Genomic DNA, 19,472 nt, shown 5'->3' on the forward strand with positions numbered 1-19,472 from the left:
ACGTTACTTATTAAAAGACTCTCTTTGAGAAAACCATGCAAAATCTATTTTTTTTGTCCAAAAGTCATTTTTGCGTTGACCGAAAATTTATGTTGGGGTTGGAAGGTAGTAACGAAGTTAAGATTCCCAAAAATGCTAATTATTTTTGTCAAACATTGTTCTTTATATAGTAACAGTCATGTTTAAGGTTTTACTTATTTCTTTTTAATTATTTTACGCCATTTTTCATGATAAAATTTGGACTACTTTCATGGTTAAAAAAAGGAGAGTGTTAGAATGTTAAATACAAAATAATTGTGACAAAGAATCACGGAAATTCTAACGTCAGTAATGGGTTTAATAAAGACAGGTACGACACATGTATTGATATAATCATTATTTTGAACAAAAATAAGAAATCTAAAAGCCCAAAACATTTTGATTTCTACTGAAAAATGTACATGTACAATGTATGGTAAAATGTACTGAATAGGCATGCAATAAGCTTGATTCCCAATGTAGTGAATACTTTTTGTATTGGCTATATACGGTACAACCGACAGGAAACACTGATAAATACCAACCATATACATGTATTATGCATTTGTAAATGTAATCTTAAAATTGATTCATAAAAGATGTTTGTTTTTCCTGTTAAGGGTGCAATAGAATTTGTAGTAGTAATGGCTGCCGGGCCCTTGCAAAGCTTTTTCACTGCTTTGGTTTCTTGAAAATAAGGCAAAAAGTAAGAAAATGTACGCATAAAATTCCTTTGTCAGTAAAAATTCTGAATAACTTGGATATTATATTCGGAATAACTTAGAAAATGTAACAGTTCATGTACATGTTTATTTTTATTTATTTTTTTTTTTTGTTTCTGTGTAGAGTTGACCAGTATTCACATTCAAATGATTTTTTGGAATTTGTTTGCATATTTGTTTGTTTGTTTGTTTGGTTTTTTTTTTTTCACTTTCAATGTTGTAGATCTACACAAATTTACAAGTACGTGTAGATAGACATAGACATTTTATTTACCGATTATGAGCATATAAATGCACATATTATTGCATATTTTTTGTTGAAGTGGATGAAATCTTTGATGATTTTAATTATCTTAAACATGTCATTCACAAAGAAATGTGTTTGAATTACAAGTATGAAGGAATGCAAGAAGGTGATTGAAGCTTATTTCAGTTCCCCGTCTATTATTCCCTTCATCAAATAATAAATGTGCATGAGGTGTCCTACTTGTTATACATGTTCATGTACATACATGTAAAGGTGATTCCTAGTATTCATTGAAATTTTAAGTAATACAATTTATTTACGAAAGGGCATTGTTTAAAAATTGTTAAAATATGGCAATAAAGAGAGAAATAGACTTTTTTTAACAAACATGTCAAAGAGCTTGTCAATTTCTATTGCAGACAAAGGAGTCTTCTAGGAGAGTGTGAGGGAGCAGAAAATGTTGTCTAAGAGGCTCCAATTGGAAAAGAACCGAATGGACAAATCCGAACTTTGAATTCTTGAGCTTATAATGGGAATTGGAAACAAACTAGACAAAACATTACCAATTTTGTTAAAAATACAAATGTACAAAATGTGCATGTGTTTGAAATTATATGTATTGCATATATGCATATGACATGTATGTTTGTAAGTAAGACTGTCAAACAGTATTACATAAATGTACGTGTACATATATGTCATGGTATGGAAATTAGAAGTGAATCTCTCTTCTGAGAGAGATTTTGGCATGATATTTTAATTCTTAAGAAGTTTAGTAAGTTGTCAGTGGAGGGCACACATTGTACAGCATGTACATGCACATGTAAATCCAATACTGCTATATTTCTATTATCCATTCTTAAGAAATTATCTCCCCTTAAAGGATACAAATGATATTGTTAAAGATTCATTGTCAATTTTATGGATGTACCATATATGATATTAGTACTTTAAGGTGGAAAATATTCTTAATGTTTATGAATGTTTTTGATTTAGTGGTAGATACATGTATATACATTTATGCATGATTATTTGGTTTCTGGTGAACATGCAAGAAGAACACCTAAATTGGGTACTCAGTGTTTGACCCACCAGCTTATGTTATGCTATTAAATGTCAATGCAATGTACATAGGAGTTACTTATGTTATTTATATAACGTATTGAAAACTTTTTTATCTAGATTTTTCTTACTTGTTAAGAAATTTTAATTGAGATAAAGGATCAATGATGAACACCAGAATGATTTTAATTTCTATCAATTTTCGCCCCACTATACCAACTCTCTCATGCTATGAAATTGTCATTTGGTAAATTCCCAGCCGCAACCCTTGTTTCTTAATACTACTGGGGTGCATCATCATGTTTCCATACAAAAAAATAATTTGAAAACGTTACTTCGGCAATTAGAAGACGTTAAGATGTCGTTTAAATAAGGATTTTTTTTAATTTGGCAAATTGCCAAATTTTAAAACATATTTATTTTATTTTATTTTTTTTTTTTTTGGTCACTGATTATAACAATCTGCTTGTTTTAGAAAAGACGTATTTATTTAGAAAATTAAGATCATTAAATACTTCCTAAATAAATTATGTCTTAATTTTGCATGTTTTTACCTGAAAATTGGCATTTTTCTAGGAAATTCTCTGAAAACAATGTGGCGGCTATATCTCGGCCATCTTGCCATCGGTGCATTGTCCTGAATTTTGAAATTTTTCTGAATAAGCATTGTTTGTTTCACTGTTAGTTTGTTTATTTTTTTGTGTGTGTGAGTGTGTGTTCGTTTTTTTTATTTGACACAGTCATAATTATGTTAACTATTTTTTCCGGATAGTTTTATTGCATGTGAACTCATTTAGGAACCCAAACTTCGATCACTCCCGCACTTCATTGATTAACTCGGCGTATACAGGATATGACCTTTTTTTTGTTTTTGATTTTTTTTTTAATTATTTTTTTTTCTTGTTATGTATTTGCTGTCACGTTCTTTTATTTCTGTTTTCAGCATTATATTAATTATATTTACGGATATACAGTAACTTATACTGGTAAATACTATTAAAATATACGCAATTTTTGATACTTTAAACAATAACATTATTAATGTGATTCAGTGAAAAAAAAGAAGAAGAAATATAAATCAAACCTTCGAGATACCCTGTATAAGGTATCAGAATTTTTCTTTTACTTTTTCATTCTTCTCAACTACGAGTATGACAGTATGACATTTCTAACAAAGTTGCCGCATTAAATTGTCAAAAGCTATCTGTGATAGTACAGATCTAGACAGATCTGGACGTGAACACAAAAAGTAGACCGAGACCATAGCTTGCTTTCTACGTATACATGAAGGATTTTGAGGCCGTTCTATCTTATACCTATAGGTTAATATACACATTTTTTGTCATTAAGCGCCAATTCCCTGAAATGGTCGAACAGGCGAGAGGTAGCCTGTATTCAATGATGAAAGAAAAGCGAGAGCACGGATGTCGAATTAAATTAGTTCGTGATGCATGTTTAAAGTGTATGGTGTGATATATACTAACAACCCGGAAGGAGACACTTTAGTGGATACTGGACCGAAACACACTCCTATTAATCGACCTAGCATGGTAAGAGCGGACGAATATCCTCCACACCGGAAATAAATTCCCTAAGTTAGAATACCCAAATTTATCTAACAAGAAACTTTGAAACCATTTTGAACAATGAACTAGTAAAACCAAAACTATTGAAGTTAAATTGTGGTGGGGTGTAAAAAAAGTAAAATGGCCCGAATTTATAGATATGGTGAATGCGTATGATTTTATTTTATATGTTGAGTCTGAAACTGATGATCTAGATGCAATTATGATGCTAAGGTATACGTTTTACTGAAAAATCGGAAATCGATAAGTAAGGTCAATCCTGGAGGTATTGCTTTTGGATTAAAAAATGAATTTGATAAATATTCTGAAGCAATTGATACAGACAGTAACTAGTCTCATTTTTTTTAAATATCTAAAACCCTGTTTGTCACAAACGGGGATATCATCATTGGCGATGTCTATATACATTTGTACCTCCAGAAAATTCAGTGTAAAAATCTGATGATGCTTTTTATGAAATAGAACAAGATTATTTGAAGCTTTCTTGAAGTCATAACTACATTCAGATTAGATAGATATATTTTAAAATCTTCTTGTCGCTATTTTCCCCTCTTCTTGTTTTTTCTAGTCATTTTAATGGTTTCTGTCACTTCTTGACACTTCTTGTCCCTAATTAGTAAGACCGGTATAACTTGGTATAACTGGCTAGACTTTTATGGTATGTCGGAAACAGAAATAAAGTATCCGAATTTAAGTAATAATTGGAGACCATGTAATAAGCGCTTTTTAGTGAAGAATACATGGTAATACCGAGCTAAAAAAGACGTGGCTTCTATCAGACTGAAATCAGGCTCCCAGTGCCTTTAATATTCGCATAAACGCTTGCTCAAGACTTTATGTAATGAACGGTTTTTACTATCAATATTCCTGTCTGATTGTAACTACCCGGCCGTTGAAAAAAAAGCAATTGCCTGTGAACACACCAAGAGGGGCCAGTAGTAAAGGCGGATTTTTGGACAAATTTTGCAAGAAATTGTAAATTCATACAAACGGGGATTTCAGCCCGAATCCCTCTGCTGAGTCCGCTTAGTACTGTGCGTGGTTTCGATTTTAAATAAAATGCCATTTTCAATGACACACTCTTGTATATTAGGCCACATAAAAGTATGATTTTTTTAACAAACACGCACTCACTGCTTTACTTGCAACATCAGAGTTTTTTTTTCTTCACTTCCATCATCAGACTTTTTTACGGATTGAACGCCTGAACACTTTCCTTCGAGTTTAATCCGTTTAGATTGTTTTTACTGAAGTTATTATGTTTTCTCTACTTCCTTATATGTGGTAAAAACATTGTATCTTATTAAGGTGGTTGACCTAGGTTATGGCACATAACTCTTGAAACCAGTTAGATGTTTGTATCATATTCAATTTCACCAGAGTCTTTCAAGCTTTTCTTTGAAACAGAATGAAATCAGTCCGAGTTACTTTGATGCTCACATGAGATTGATGTAAAATAGTGAATACAAACGTTCCAATGATTTGTAACCCTAGGTCTTCCTCCTTAAATCAGACTAGAAAATTGATATTTATGTTGGATTTTGTTTATTTGGAGAACAAGACAGAGTTTTTTCTTGAGGATGAATTCTGAAACAAAACAAGTCATTCAAATTTATCAGCACTATGAGAGAGGTATATCTGAGCAGCTCTCTACCTAAAACATACGAGGCTCACAAACCCATATGGTACGGAAAAACATTATGACTGCATGCTCATCTACTCACGATTTACAAATGTCTCGACCAATTCTTAGCAGAGACTGTCTATATGGAAACCAGGCAGATCATATATAGGCGGTACAGGCTTACAGGATAAATATTATTCCACCTTTATTTTTGTTTCAATAATAATATAATATAATTTAATGTTAAATCATATTATTCATGAATTTTTCTACATCCAAATACGATGACTCAGAATATACATTGGAAGTTCCCTATATATACTTGTAGCAAATCACTAAAATTATGAACAGACCAAAGAGTTATTTCCCTTCATTTCTCATATTTTTTTCAGTTCTTTTTATGTACCTCAGTCCATACTCTTCTTACAATTTCAGTAAATTACGGGATAACATTTACTTAATTGTCAAGAAACACTTGTTTGTGCCCTGGGGTTGTTGATCTCAAATAAAAGAAACTGTTTTGAAAACAAACTTTGACATGCGCTACCCGATGCTTGGGTTTTCCATGGACAGCCTCTTGTATTATAACTGGGACATTTTACCTTATCATGCTCACAGATAATATTCAGTCTAGACAAACCACTATATGTACCTCGATTACAGAGAGTATGTTCGTTTTCAAAGCTTTTACACCTCTGTCTGCCCTTCTTGCTCTCTCTTTACGTAAATAAGTATACAAAAACATGGCAAGCCAAAGTGGACAAAAATTAGCATTTTCTAATATTACAGAATATTGATTTTTGTCCACTTTGGCTTTCCATACAAAAATGTAGTATCTGTACCCGAAACAGATTCATGGCATTGTGATTCCATGTGAACTTTTTTTACATCCTGTATAGCAGAGTTAAAAGAAATGAAACCAATCCTATCGGTCTTGCTGTTTTGTAATTCCAATAATTTTAATAGACTGCACCAAATCCTCATATTAAGTCCTTAATACCAAACTACCTTCCATCAGGTTAATGAGATTTGGTGAGTAATATATGGTGTGCGCAATATACCTTATGTGCTAACTTGGGGATAGTCTCTGAGTATGCATGGAGCATGCTCAATATACGCTTCCGCGAGGAAAATTCTTTATGTTCCCTACCTCACAGAAGTGTATATTAAGCATGCTCATCGACTTACCACATGTAAAACAGGGTCTATTCATAAAATTTATCTTAATTATGATACCGGACTGTAGTCCTAGATAGAAGTTAATAAGGCATGTGATTGTTAAAATAAGGTCACGGTGATAATGGAATGCATATGATGCATTAATTAATTAATGCTTCAAAAATTTTGTTTAGGTCAATAGATAACCACATATTGATAAATAAGTGACAACTGATTTGATCGGGTTAGGGTATTAACTGAGCGTATTAATATTTATAATCATTAAACTTTGCTACACCCTTTTAATATTGTTTAAAAATTCAATGAAACCAGTCTACACCGCACCCTGAACAATCCGAAACCTGTCTAAACTAGCCACCGTTTTTAAAAAGACATCTGTTTGTAAATTTAAATTTAATTTGAACGGCTGTTCACCGAACCAATTTTAAATTCCACATCTTAGGGTTCGGTTTAGACAGATTTCACGGTAATACAAATGTACACAGGAGTTAATGACGGAGAATAATACTTGCAGTATAGGGTATGAAAGTCCAGTCACGTGACTCAGTGGTTTCATGAGAATGGGTCGTCGTCTATCATTCAAATGCACGGAGATTTGTCATTAACATAGCGATGAGTTCAGTATTAAAAGCAAAACATCTTTTCGTATAAAATTATCAAACTATATCTATAGTTCGTGTAAAAATTACACACACACACACACATATATATATATATATATATATATATATATATATATATATATATATATATATATATATAATTCTACATGATAAAAATGTTAAGAAAAGCATAAAATAGAAGATGTTTCATCGTAATACAGCGTTTCGAGATCCCAGAAGTAAACAATCAAATGCAGATCCGTCTTCGGATTTCAATACGTTTTACATCTGAAATTCCAAGAAGGAACATGAAACTAGAACAAGAGTTACAAACCCTATAGTGATATCTATGTTATGAATCAATGACATTCTTAAATGCATGCTATGACTTGTTAATGAATTAGAGAATTGTTAGACCTTGAAAGTTTCTTTAAAAGTATGTGTCCTTGACCACACAACACAGTCTACATGCTACTTGCAGTATGTAGTATGCTTTTTGAAATTTCAACGCAACAGAAAATCAAGAGCAACGCAAACTATTTGTGAAAAAACGCAGTTTTTTTTTACTAGTGGGACAATCTTTTGAGAATCAGAAAAACTGATGATTGTTTAATCCTATGCAACGAAAAAGGACAGCTTATGGATTTTATTAAAATTTAAAAAAAGATATATGAAAATTCATTATATTAATCCCGTAAAAGAGCATTACTAAACAATTCATAGGTGATAACTTCAGTCTAGCATTTCGGACCAAAATTGGAAGTGTGACAATCCTGTACGCCTCGGTACTTAAAATAGCTCATATTTCAAAACATTACATCTTGACGGTAATTTGAGGAACAATTATAAATTTTAGCAAAATTTGCCGTTTTCATTTTTCATACGGGACATATTTTCTCTTTCCATAAGGGACGAATTATTTTTCCGTGACATCACAAGAATATAATATATGACCAAAATGACTACCGGAAACTTCTTGTCTTGTCTTGGTATTTGTATTGGTCTTCACTCGAAAATAAGGATAAAGTATATATGTATATATTTGTTTAAAAATCTCGTTTGAAGTCTTAAACCTATACGCTTCTAATATTAAAAGATAACAGACGAATTTATCATTTTTATTCAAGCGGGAAATTCCCTCAAATGAATGGTTTGTTAGTCTATTTTAGAATTGGAGTTTTATCTCGCCAACAATTCTTCCTTGTCAACTAAGATCAATACAGTTTTTTTGTGTTGTACATGTTGAGGTAATAGAACAATGGAGTGCGAAGTAAATCTACTCTGCTTCTTAATAGTCGCTACGGTGATCTTTGTTCGTTTTAATAGTGTGGAAATGATAAGATTCCGGGGTAAAGAATACAATTCTTATAACTCATTTGTGTCTACGGTCAAAGATCTTTCTGTTGTACCGGCTATAAAATGGATCCCTATAGATGGCGATAAAAATAGATCTCCTTTACAATGCCCAATAAGGTGTAAAGAACCAGAGAGGAAGGACCCAGCAGATCCAGAAGGTTGTTGTCTTTGCTTTTCTGTTCCATCATGGCGATATCCAACTGACCAGACTAATCCGCTGAAATTGGAGTACATAAGAAGAAATGGTGATTCTAAGCTGCTCTGGGATGAAAACGTGTTAGAGGATTCACACCTGAGGCTAATCCACAAGTATGGATACATGTCATCGCTTCCGATTAATGTTTGTTCGTTTCCTTATCTTGTCAAAATCATTGTAAAATACAACAATATTGCAGATATTGGGAACATAACGTGTTTGTCGGTATTAGACACCCTGGATGTAAGCCATAACAAAATAAAATACATCACAAATACAACTTTCATTGGCCTCACCAATCTGCGGACATTAGATGCTTCATATAATGGAATGACGCAACTAGATCCCATGACAATAAATGGACCAACACTTCAGATATTCCGGGCAGACTTTTCTCACAATGCCCTTCCAACTTTGGAGTTAAGCAATTTTATTTCCGAGAAAGACTTTTGCAACAGAGAGTTCTCTAACAACAAAATACAAAATTTTGTCAACACAAATGGCTTTAAACTTGAATTAGACAAACATTATAATGGCGGAATGGTGAGTCTCCTAGGTAACCAATTTTCATCCTGGATTGATTTTGAGTCCTTAGGCGTAACAGATTTAAGAGTGCTGGGTAAATTAATGAGCTATGGTTTCGATGTAATGGATGCTAAATGGAATTGCGACTGCAACATAGAGCCGATTTTAGAGCTCGCTGAGAGTGTTCTGAATACAACTTGGCGCGATTATTTTAATCTTAAGTGCTGGAATCCCGAACATCTAAGAAACCAAATTATTCCAAATTTAGTGAAAGAGGGTCGACTTGATCTTTTTATTTGCAATAAGTCGGCAGCACAGAAATGCCCACGCAAATGCGGGTGTTTTTCACAACCATCGCAAAGAAGGTGTGTAGTAAATTGTTCTAACTCTGACATGAAAGAACTTCCATCGTACATACCTGACTGTAAACACAAGACAACTCTGCTTCTAAAAAACAATAGCATTAACCATTTCGAGGCCAAAGGATATTTAAAAAATATTTCGAAAATTGATGTATCCAACAATAATATCAACATATTATTACCTGAAACTGTTAATGCATTTTCTAGCCACGTTGTAGTTAATCTGGAGAATAACAGCATTCAAGGAATACCACGAGATATTCAAACGATCAGTCCATGTAATATTCATTTTGGAGAGATACATCTTAAATGTGGTTGTGATGATTATTGGATGAAAGATTATGTTGGTAATACAATTCATCTATGCAATAACAATAGTATGTATATGTGCGAGACGAAAAGCGGTTTGATACTCGCCGAACTATTGCAAAAATCAGATGTTTGTCTAGTTGTTTATAATATCGTACCAATTGTAGTTCTTAGTACTGTTTGTTCCATAGTTGTTGGATTGAGTAGTTTTCTTTATTTCTTTAGATATGAAATATTTCTACTGAAGAGAAGATATTTCGGAGGAAAAAAGTCAAAAGTATACGCAATTGAGAAATATGATGCCTTTATATCATTTAATGATTCGAGCGGTCCTTTAATCTCTTGGGTTAGTAATGTATTGGCCAAAAACCTCGAAGTCATGGGATATCGCTTGTATATCCCATGCCGCGATTTAGTGCCTGGGACAGTTCGTGAGGAAACACTTATAAAAAGGATAAATATAAGCCGAAATTATATTGTGGTCCTTTGTGACTATTACAGAACAGTTGACTATCCTTGGACTGAAATCGAATGGAGATACATTTGGCACACATTTGTTTCTCATATCAGCCGTAAGATCATCGTTATAAACTTCGATCATTTGAAGTCCTCTGAAAAGAGAGAACCAACCCTAAAAGCGTTTTTGCGACTTGGTTTTGACTTAGATTTTTCAAACAGGAAACATTCATTAATAGATGACATCAGAGTTCAACTTGGAGCCCCGATTGCCTCATCAAATATATGTATCAGTAACAGAAAGACTACTTTTTGTCAACACAATCTTATTTCGACACAAGACAACCTTGATATATTTAGCTTAAAAGTTTGAAATTTGTTTAAAAACTTTGTTAAATAAAATGACATTTAGTTCCAAAGGTTGTTTGAGTTTTGATCAATAAATATTTTAATCAACTAATGTACTTATTTTTTTCTTTTATCCAATTATCAACAATAGGAAAACTTATATATTAAATCAGATCAACAGAGCGTTACTACCGCGTTATCCACTTCCTATTGCATTCGCATGCACAACCCACCATCTGTACACAACATATCTGATCAATACAAGTGCTTAAATTTTCCTTTTGGGGTGACAATTAAAAAAATACCACAACATGAACTAAAATGAAATATAAAATGACATATAAACGGTGTATAATAGACAAATTTGGTACTATTGTTTTAATTATCGATATATCCATCACATCGTTTTATTTTAGGAGCGTAGGTTTCAGTTTCAATGTGACAATGAGTTTTTTATGAAAAGGGGAATTTCATATTTTCTTCCATTTCCCCTGTAATTGGCATTATTTTTCTAATACCGTATTTCAAACAAGCTTTGATATTTTCAAATACAAATATATAATGTTTTAGCTTTCTAATGAGCCCGATTAATTAATATTTTACAATCACATTGTGTCGTAGCTTTATAATGTGCCCGAGTAATAAATATTTGAACTTTTCCAAGTCCAATTAGGTGAAACATTGTGAAACATTGCCAGCCCAACTCATGAGAAAGTACCTCAACATCAATCCAAATGTTAATTTTTAGCATGTCGATTTAAAAAAAGTTGGGTACTAGCGTTTTAATTATCGATGTATTCAATGCACCCGCTCATTACAGGCGCGTATTTTTCAGTTTCAATTTTTGAAATTTTGATTGGGGAAGAGGTACATTTTTTTTTCAATTTCCCCCCAAAACCCTTACTACAACTTTCTTGGAACCATTGTAAAGCTGGGACATTGTGTTACATAGTTATACATATATGTCGATTACTTTGTTTTATAGAAAGCAGTCCGAAGAATAAAATTAAACGTGTAAAATAGATTTTTACCTCAACGAGTTAGAAAAAAGTAGCAAAAAATACCAAAACATTCTTAAGTTAATATTTCGCAACAAAATGATTCATAAATGGGATGTGTAAGGTTGCCCGAAAATCACGTTTTGGTTAATGAGTGATCGGGGGGGGGGGGGTTATCTCGACCTACGTCCAAATCTGTGTTGCAAAAATGGTATTAAGCAACTGTGTGTATTGTTATAATTCTTTTGTGTTGTGCGAGTAATTCATAGTATATTATAGTGTTCTTGTTGGTCTTGGATGATTTACAATGCTCAGAAACTTCCAAAATTCAAGTTTTTTCTCTTATGCGTCAGATATAATTGGTTATATTTTTGGAAAGGTATGATGGATCAGTGAGGGAACATAAAGATAGCATATTTAAAAAGATATCAAATCTGATTTTCTGATCTTGACGAGACTATTTGTTGTTCCAATAGATTTGTATGATAAGTGTTGTATTTATTAACTCCCTAATATTCTCGGTGCATTCTTACACTCATCTTGATTTCTTTTAGCTCATAATTCATTGTATCTAAATCACGCATAATTTATAATCGTCACATGAATAAACACTTAAAAAACTGATAAAAAAAAAGATAAAAATTTAAACGTTATCTCTTTAACTGCTATAAGTATTAATAGAACCCACCCAAATTGCATTAATAAAGATTTAAAAAAATACTGCTATAGACATTAATTTCGAATTCTGATATGACGCCCTGTATACACCAAACGACATATTAACCAGTATATATAATATACAACATGACTGCTGGATAACATCCTGGAACTTGAACACATCACACCGTTCACAAAAAAGACAAAACATTATCATGATAATGATATTGATAACAATAATACGGAAAATAATATAAATACATGAATAATAATGGTAACAATACATATTTATGTTGTCACTTTCGTTTACATTAAATAGATGTCTCACAAAAGTTAACAATCTCCACCTTGTAAAAGAAGTAACCGATGAGAGCATGAGAGCAAGATACATTCTCTTGATAAATATCGTCTTCATATCTGATAATTAAGAAACTAAATATGGACAGTCGCAATAGTCTTTTTTCATATTCACGGAATGCAAGCCATTTTGGCAAGATTTGCAGAGTGACGTAACCACCAACACCCCAACACCCGGTAACCTGGTTGCCGGTCTCATTGTGGAAAGGGAAAACAGTAAACATTTTTGTTGGAAACTATTTTCTTTTCGGTAAGTACTTGAATGGTTTGAAATAAGTTATTTAAAAGTATCCAAGTACTTATCGCGCCCCGTATAAATTGAATATTTGAACTTAAAGTCTACTGCTGTCCATTGCTCCAATTTGACAGTCAACCAGTCTGTTGGATGACATGTTTGTAGAAAATTAATCCCCTTTGCTTAAAACCTTAAATCACGAAGCCAAAGTCGGGAATATGAAAAAAGACTACTGTGAAATGTGAAAATGAAAGTGATGATTGTTGTACTGCCGTTGATAGATTTTGAATTTTAGAATGAAAAGTAAGAATTTTTTTTTTATGCCAAACGCACGACAAAACAGTCGCATTTCAATGATCGACTATAGGCAGATAGGACAATCAATTATCAGTTAATATTACTTAACCTTTTCATGTACATGTATAAAGGTGTAAGGGGCATTTTGTCACATGTATATGGCTTAAACATTTCAATTTTGATGTAATGACACAAAAATTGCCGAAAACATAGTAAAAATATAAACTTAAATATTATGAGTGTATTGTTATGACATTAGCTCATTGTATTGACGTCACAAAAAGGCAAACAATAAGAAAATATAAAAAAGATGAGTACTGTAAATTTTGTAATTTTGTAATTGTTTTCTACACGCCCAAGACATTTCATATTTTGATAAGTTTTTAGTAATGAATATATACAAAAAAATGTGAATTTTGTTTTATTATTAAATAATTATACTATTCAATAGTATTATTATCATGCTTTTTAAAGCAAGTAACCTGGGCCTCGATTTGAAATTGATTTCCTCAACTCAAAGTATTTACATATTTACATGTAATTACGAAACTGTTGCCATTTTTTGTATAAAAAGCATTTCAAATTTAAGTTGACTACGCAAAATTTTAACAGAAATGCATTGATACAAAACATGTACTATTGTCAAGTTTTATGACGATATGAAAGTTGATTTGAACTACAGAAGACCAACACTAGAAAAAGTTTTGTTAAAACGTTCAATAATGTAAGATTTAATTGTTCTTAGTCGAGAATATTAACTTTGATGGAATCCCTATGGACAACAGTATGACAAGATGAAGTGTTATTTACACTAAACGTGTCAAATACATTGTCCTGGCCTTCCACTTCCCGGGAATCAAACTTCTGATAAATTCGCCCAGGGTTAAATCGTGCTTTTGCATTTGTCTTCGACCACGACCATTTCACAGGCTTTCCTAAGCGAATCATGATTTTAGAAATAAGGTCATGGTTTCGATTTGAAAAGTCAATATCATACCCAAGCCTCACAAATGCCCGTAGTCGTTGATCCATATCGTCGACAGTATCGAGTTGGTCAAAGTTGACTACGATGACATTCCGGTCCGATATGTCCAAAAAATTATGCCAGATATATTTCCATTCTATTTGGGTCCAGGGGGTAATGTCATGTTTGTAGTATTCACATAAGATTACAAGAGCGTTTTGGCTTTTAAGAATGTATTCTAACAGGAGTTCTTCTTTTACTGATCCTAAAGGCAAATTCCTGCAAGGAACAAAAAGTCGATATCCCGCAGACTCAAGGTGCTTTACTAATACATTCAAAACCCAACATCTTAATTCATCATTATTCTCATTAAATGATATAAATGCGTCGTATTTCATCAGTGGCAAAATTTTGGAAAGTCTAGACCGGACCAGTTTGTACATATATTTCCGTTGAATAAGGTATAATTCGTATCGAAATTTATATGCTAAAATAGCAGACACAAGCAATAAAGCTGAACATAATCCGAATGCAATAACGAAATACAAAGTCTTATACGAAATGTCTTTATCACATATATCATTTTTATCTATTTCTTCAATAGGTGTTTCACCGTTTATTGTTTGACAAAGATATCTCGATGTGTTGCCACAATTCTTTATTTCACCTTTTTCGGACCATTGCTTTAACCAAGCAGAGTTGCAGTCGCACTTTAATTTCACTACACCAAAGTTTGACCTGCATGGATCTAGAGTTTGAAATTCTCGAGGCAATTTTGTGAAAGAGTTGTTTACAAGGCTAAGTTTAATGGTTAGTTTTAAAGCATTCAAAGCTTCTTTCGTGAAATCAGTTATTCGATTCCCTGACAGATCTAAAACAGATGTATTCTCAAGGTATTGTCTATAATCAAACTTTGTGATATGATTATTTTTCAGGACCAGAGTGAGATTATTGCTTTCCGGAAGTTCCTTAGGCAATTCTGTTAAATTAGCATTACTACAATCAACAACATCTCTCCTGTGTTTCGGTTGATAGAAACAATGGCAGTTCTTTGGGCATTTATCTGTAAAGTTGCATATAAAAATATCCAACTTTCCTTCGTTCACTATTTGAGGAATTGTCTTACCACGATGTTCTGGAGGATTCCAGCAAGAAATATTAAAATAACTTCTCCAAATTTTCTTAATTACATCTTCTGCAAGTTCTAGGTAAGGTTCCATGTGACAATCACAAGTCCACTTTACATCTGTCATCACAAACCCGTACTCAAACACTTTTCCTAAAATACTGATATCTGTTATTCCAAGTTTTTCAAAATCGATAAACTTGGTAAATAGATTCTGATTCATGTCAACAATACCCCCATGATATCTTTTATTTGGGTCAATTCTGAAATTATTAGTGTTGACAATTTCTTTTATATTGTTCCCGGAAAAATCAAATTCACAAAAATCTGTTTCCGAGATTAGATTACTGAATTCTATTACTTCTAAATCGTTATTAGAGAAGTCTAGTCGAAATATTTGAACAAAGTCGCCAGTGACTGTAGATGGATCAAGAGTTTTTAAGCCATTGTTTGTGATTTTTAGAATCCTTAGATTTTTAAGTCCGAGGAAAGATTGGTTTCCGATGTGTTGTACTCTATTATAGCTTAGATTTAGTTCGTCGAGCAAAGCAAGGCATGATATATTTCCGACATCTATTATTTCGTTGTGTGACAGGTCCATAGTGACTATCCTATCAAATTTACATATGTTGCTTGGAATTTTGGTCATAAATCCATATTTGTGTTTCAATGATAAGTACGAATTTCTGAAATCATGTGAAGCATCATCACAAAAAACAACGGATTCACCGTTTCTGCGGACGTATTCAATCTTTAGATTCCTCGTAATATCTTGTGGTACGTACCAATGAGGACGAGAATTACATATGCAACATCTTTGTCTTCTGTCCATTAGTCGTGTTGTTATATTTGGACACCAACTTATTGGACAAACAAGATAATCTCTATTAGCATTTTTTGGTGTCCATAATTCACCGTTTACTACATGTTTAAAGCGATCCAACAAGCACAAGTATATCATTGTTGAAAAAAGAAAAACAAATAAATTAGTTCGATAACACATGTCTGATAAAAGTCGTTAAATGTGTCTCCGGATTTCATTAGTAGCATTCACTCATCCATTATTACATAAAAATTCGCCTTTTACCTTATTATTCACAAATTCTTCCGATAAATGTTTTACCATAAAGGCAGAAAAGTGATCGATCTTGACATAGGTCTTGCCTTCTGTTATCTTAATATGAAACATGTAATGAAATAAAATGTATCTACACCTGGATTTAAATGTAAATAGAGCGTGTAAATCCTTCGAATATATAATTTTGCATTGAATTACTCTTTTGTGTAATTCAATAGTTACAGAACTGTAGAAAAGAATAGATATAGATTTAATACGTCTCTTACATAACAAGAATAGCTTACGGGTGCAATGGTAACATCAAAACTACAATGTATATGAAACCTTTGAAGCAAATATAACAATAAAATAAATATGATGAATTCATAGTAGACGGAAAAGGAATAATGGCCATCGCCACTTTACATGTTATATCCATAAATGGTCTTCTTCCTTTCAATAAAAACTTCTTCACCACATTCGAACTACGCTCCCTTTACAAAACAAGTCTAATCACTCCTGTTTCCTGTAACATATGGCCATCATTTTAGATTTTGGTTTCCATACTGTTAAAGGTCAAGATGACGAAAAAACGATCATTTCTTCCACTTCCACTTGTTTGTCAACAAAGGTATGGATGTAATTAATTTGGCTAACATCCGCCATCACAAAAAACGTCACGAACAAAATTACCCCGCGTTTCACGGACAAATAACTTTTTTAAAAAATTTTCGTGCTTTTAAGGGTAATGTCCTCATAAGACATCCGATGTCTTTGAATTTGAGGTCATAAATTAAGTTTCCAAAAGATTTAACCAAAACTGGTCTTTAAATCGATGATTTTAAACAAAATATGTATTTCGCGTCCGTTGCATTATTTTGGTCAACCGCTGAAGCCAATAAAATGGTGTCTGCATTTCCCGTAATTTTTTAACTTATGGAGAAATTTCTTACAAATTATGCTGGTCCACCGGCGAAAAAACGTAAAACTGACGAGGAAGTAAAGCAAAGAAAACAGGAATATGATAAAACTGTACGGTTAGAGAATTTCAGTCGCATTGGCTAAAATTATTTGAGTGGTTGGAGTATCATGTAACCAATGGAAAGGGCAAAATGTATTGCAAAATATGTCGAAAATATAAATCAATTGGATCTTTTGTAAATGGTTGTCGGACATTTAAACTTAAGAGTATCAGGGCACATAACACCTCAAACAGTCGCATAAAAACAATTTGAGATTTCAAGCCAAGCATTGTAATCCTGGAACAAGTGATGCAGAGAAGGCACTGTTCAGCATGAATAAAGCAGTTTTACCCCAGCTTTGTCTTCTATTTAGAAATGCTCATGCTTTGGGAAAGACTGGACGGCCCTTCACTGACTTTACATGGCTTTGCGACCTGGATGAAGCCAAGGGTTTAAATATTGGGCAAACTTATAGAAATGACAATCGTGCTCGTGAGTTTCTTGCTGCAATTGCTACAGATGCCCGTAGTAAAGTATCTAATGCCTTAACTTCGTCAAAATTTGCGTCTTAAATATTAGATGGAGCAACAGATAAATCTAACCAAGAAGAAGAAGTATTATATCTAAGAACAGCAACAAAGGGAGTTGTAGAAACAAAATATGTTGGTATCAAAAACATTCCCAAAGCAGACAATTCCCTCAAGGTATTTTAATTACGTTACAACACATGTTGACTGTTCACTTTGGTGATGACTGGCGGAAAAAAATGTTGGCTTTGGTTCCGATGGGACCAGTGTAATGACTGGTTCAAAGAATGGTGTGATTCAAAAATTAAGAGATGAACTTGATCGCAAGTTTATCCTAGGAGTCCATTGCTCAGCACATAGACTTGAACTTGCTTTCAAAGAAGCTTGCAAATCGATCAATCTCTATGTCAAAGTTAGTCAACTGATGGAGAATCTACATTTATTTTATCGAAACAGTTCTCTTAAGTTCTCAGGAAGAAAATCATCGACAAGATTATTGAGTGTATCTCCGTCAGATTTGAGAAAGATGAGGACATTCTAAAGGCCACCTCAGTTGCCAACATTTCACTATGGCTACAAAATTTGAAAGATGAATCAGGTTTGTCAACTGCTACATTTGTACTAAAAGGGCTGTTCCAGAATCAATCATGAAAGGGAGGAGGGATGCACCTTATTTTTTAAATATATAATGAGTGAATTGGTGGAGAAATGCAAAGAATTCCGCTATGAATATGTTATTATTTTTTCATCTGCCAGCAATTTGGGCCCCTACACATATATACACAAAGTGAATTCTGGAATGGCCTTAATTTTATGTTCACATGGTGCCTTTATTTACTTGTACTTAGATTGTATCCAAAGGCTGTGATGTAAAGGTTTTAGATTGTATTCTTCTTAATTCTCATTTGGCTAATGTTTTGATAAATTTTGAATTGTTTTCCACTCTGGTTGAAGGCCTCATACAATCACATAAACTAGATATAGAAAAAAAAGTTCTATATTTTTTGTATAGGGATTCACAGTCTTCTTGACATCTAAAATGATCTTCCTTATTATCTACTTTTATTCTTGCAACAACTTTTTGAATTCAATAATTTTAATTTTAAAGACATCTTGTGTCAAATATTACATTCATTTACATGTACTGGTAAGCCAGCAATATTGTATCAAGGATGATAATTTTCTTGTTTTAGTTTGAAAGTTATTTGAAATTGTCATCTATTTTCAAATTATGGAAATGAAGCAGTTCCGATATTGTTGGACCATTTTGCTCCTGTTTTAGAGGGACATAATGATGTATCAATCATGGTTGCAGAGTGGATCAAGCTAAAAACATACATGTTTTCTAGGTTTGTAAATATTAAGTTCAAGATTTATGAAAACAAAGTTTGAAGATACCAAGCGGAAACAAAAAATCATAAATCAAAGAACAGACAACACTATGGCCAAAATAGAGACAAACACACACACACACACACACACACACACACACACACACACACACACACACACACACACACACACACACACACAGTTGTCCACAATACAACACAAAAACAGAGTTTTATTTAATAGTTTATAATGCATTAGCCAAGTCAAATGATGTGGATGTTACCATGTTGCTTGCTGGTTTTAAACGTCCCATGGTAACAGATGGTTTATCTTTTTTTGTTACCAAAATCTAGTTTTTGGATATGTTG

The 19,472-nt window shown here is 32.8% G+C and overlaps 2 protein-coding genes and 1 long non-coding RNA gene across 3 annotated transcripts; 2 read left to right on the forward strand and 1 right to left on the reverse strand.

The window, feature by feature from the left end:
- Nucleotides 1-205: 205 nt before the first annotated feature.
- Nucleotides 206-1,584, forward strand: LOC148613771 (uncharacterized). The gene is made up of 2 exons (XR_015923158.1): nucleotides 206-349; nucleotides 1,407-1,584. It is a non-coding gene; the product is annotated as an uncharacterized LOC148613771 (long non-coding RNA).
- Nucleotides 1,585-8,205: 6,621 nt separating this feature from the next.
- Nucleotides 8,206-10,688, forward strand: LOC148613772 (protein toll-like). Its single transcript, XM_088587356.1, has one exon. The coding sequence runs from the start codon at nucleotides 8,299-8,301 to the stop codon at nucleotides 10,615-10,617; it is 2,319 nt and encodes a 772-aa protein (XP_088443482.1). The 5' UTR covers nucleotides 8,206-8,298; the 3' UTR covers nucleotides 10,618-10,688.
- Nucleotides 10,689-12,457: 1,769 nt separating this feature from the next.
- LOC148613773 (uncharacterized) lies at nucleotides 12,458-16,431 on the reverse strand. The gene has a single exon (XM_088587357.1). It carries the CDS (start codon nucleotides 16,227-16,229, stop codon nucleotides 13,878-13,880), a length of 2,352 nt encoding a protein of 783 aa, XP_088443483.1. The 5' UTR covers nucleotides 16,230-16,431; the 3' UTR covers nucleotides 12,458-13,877.
- Nucleotides 16,432-19,472: the final 3,041 nt, after the last annotated feature.

Source organism: Perna viridis, chromosome 6, assembly GCF_037379345.1.
Source record: "Perna viridis isolate PV_CMFRI_1.1 ecotype Kerala chromosome 6, ASM3737934v1, whole genome shotgun sequence".
NCBI lineage: Eukaryota > Metazoa > Mollusca > Bivalvia > Mytilida > Mytilidae > Perna > Perna viridis.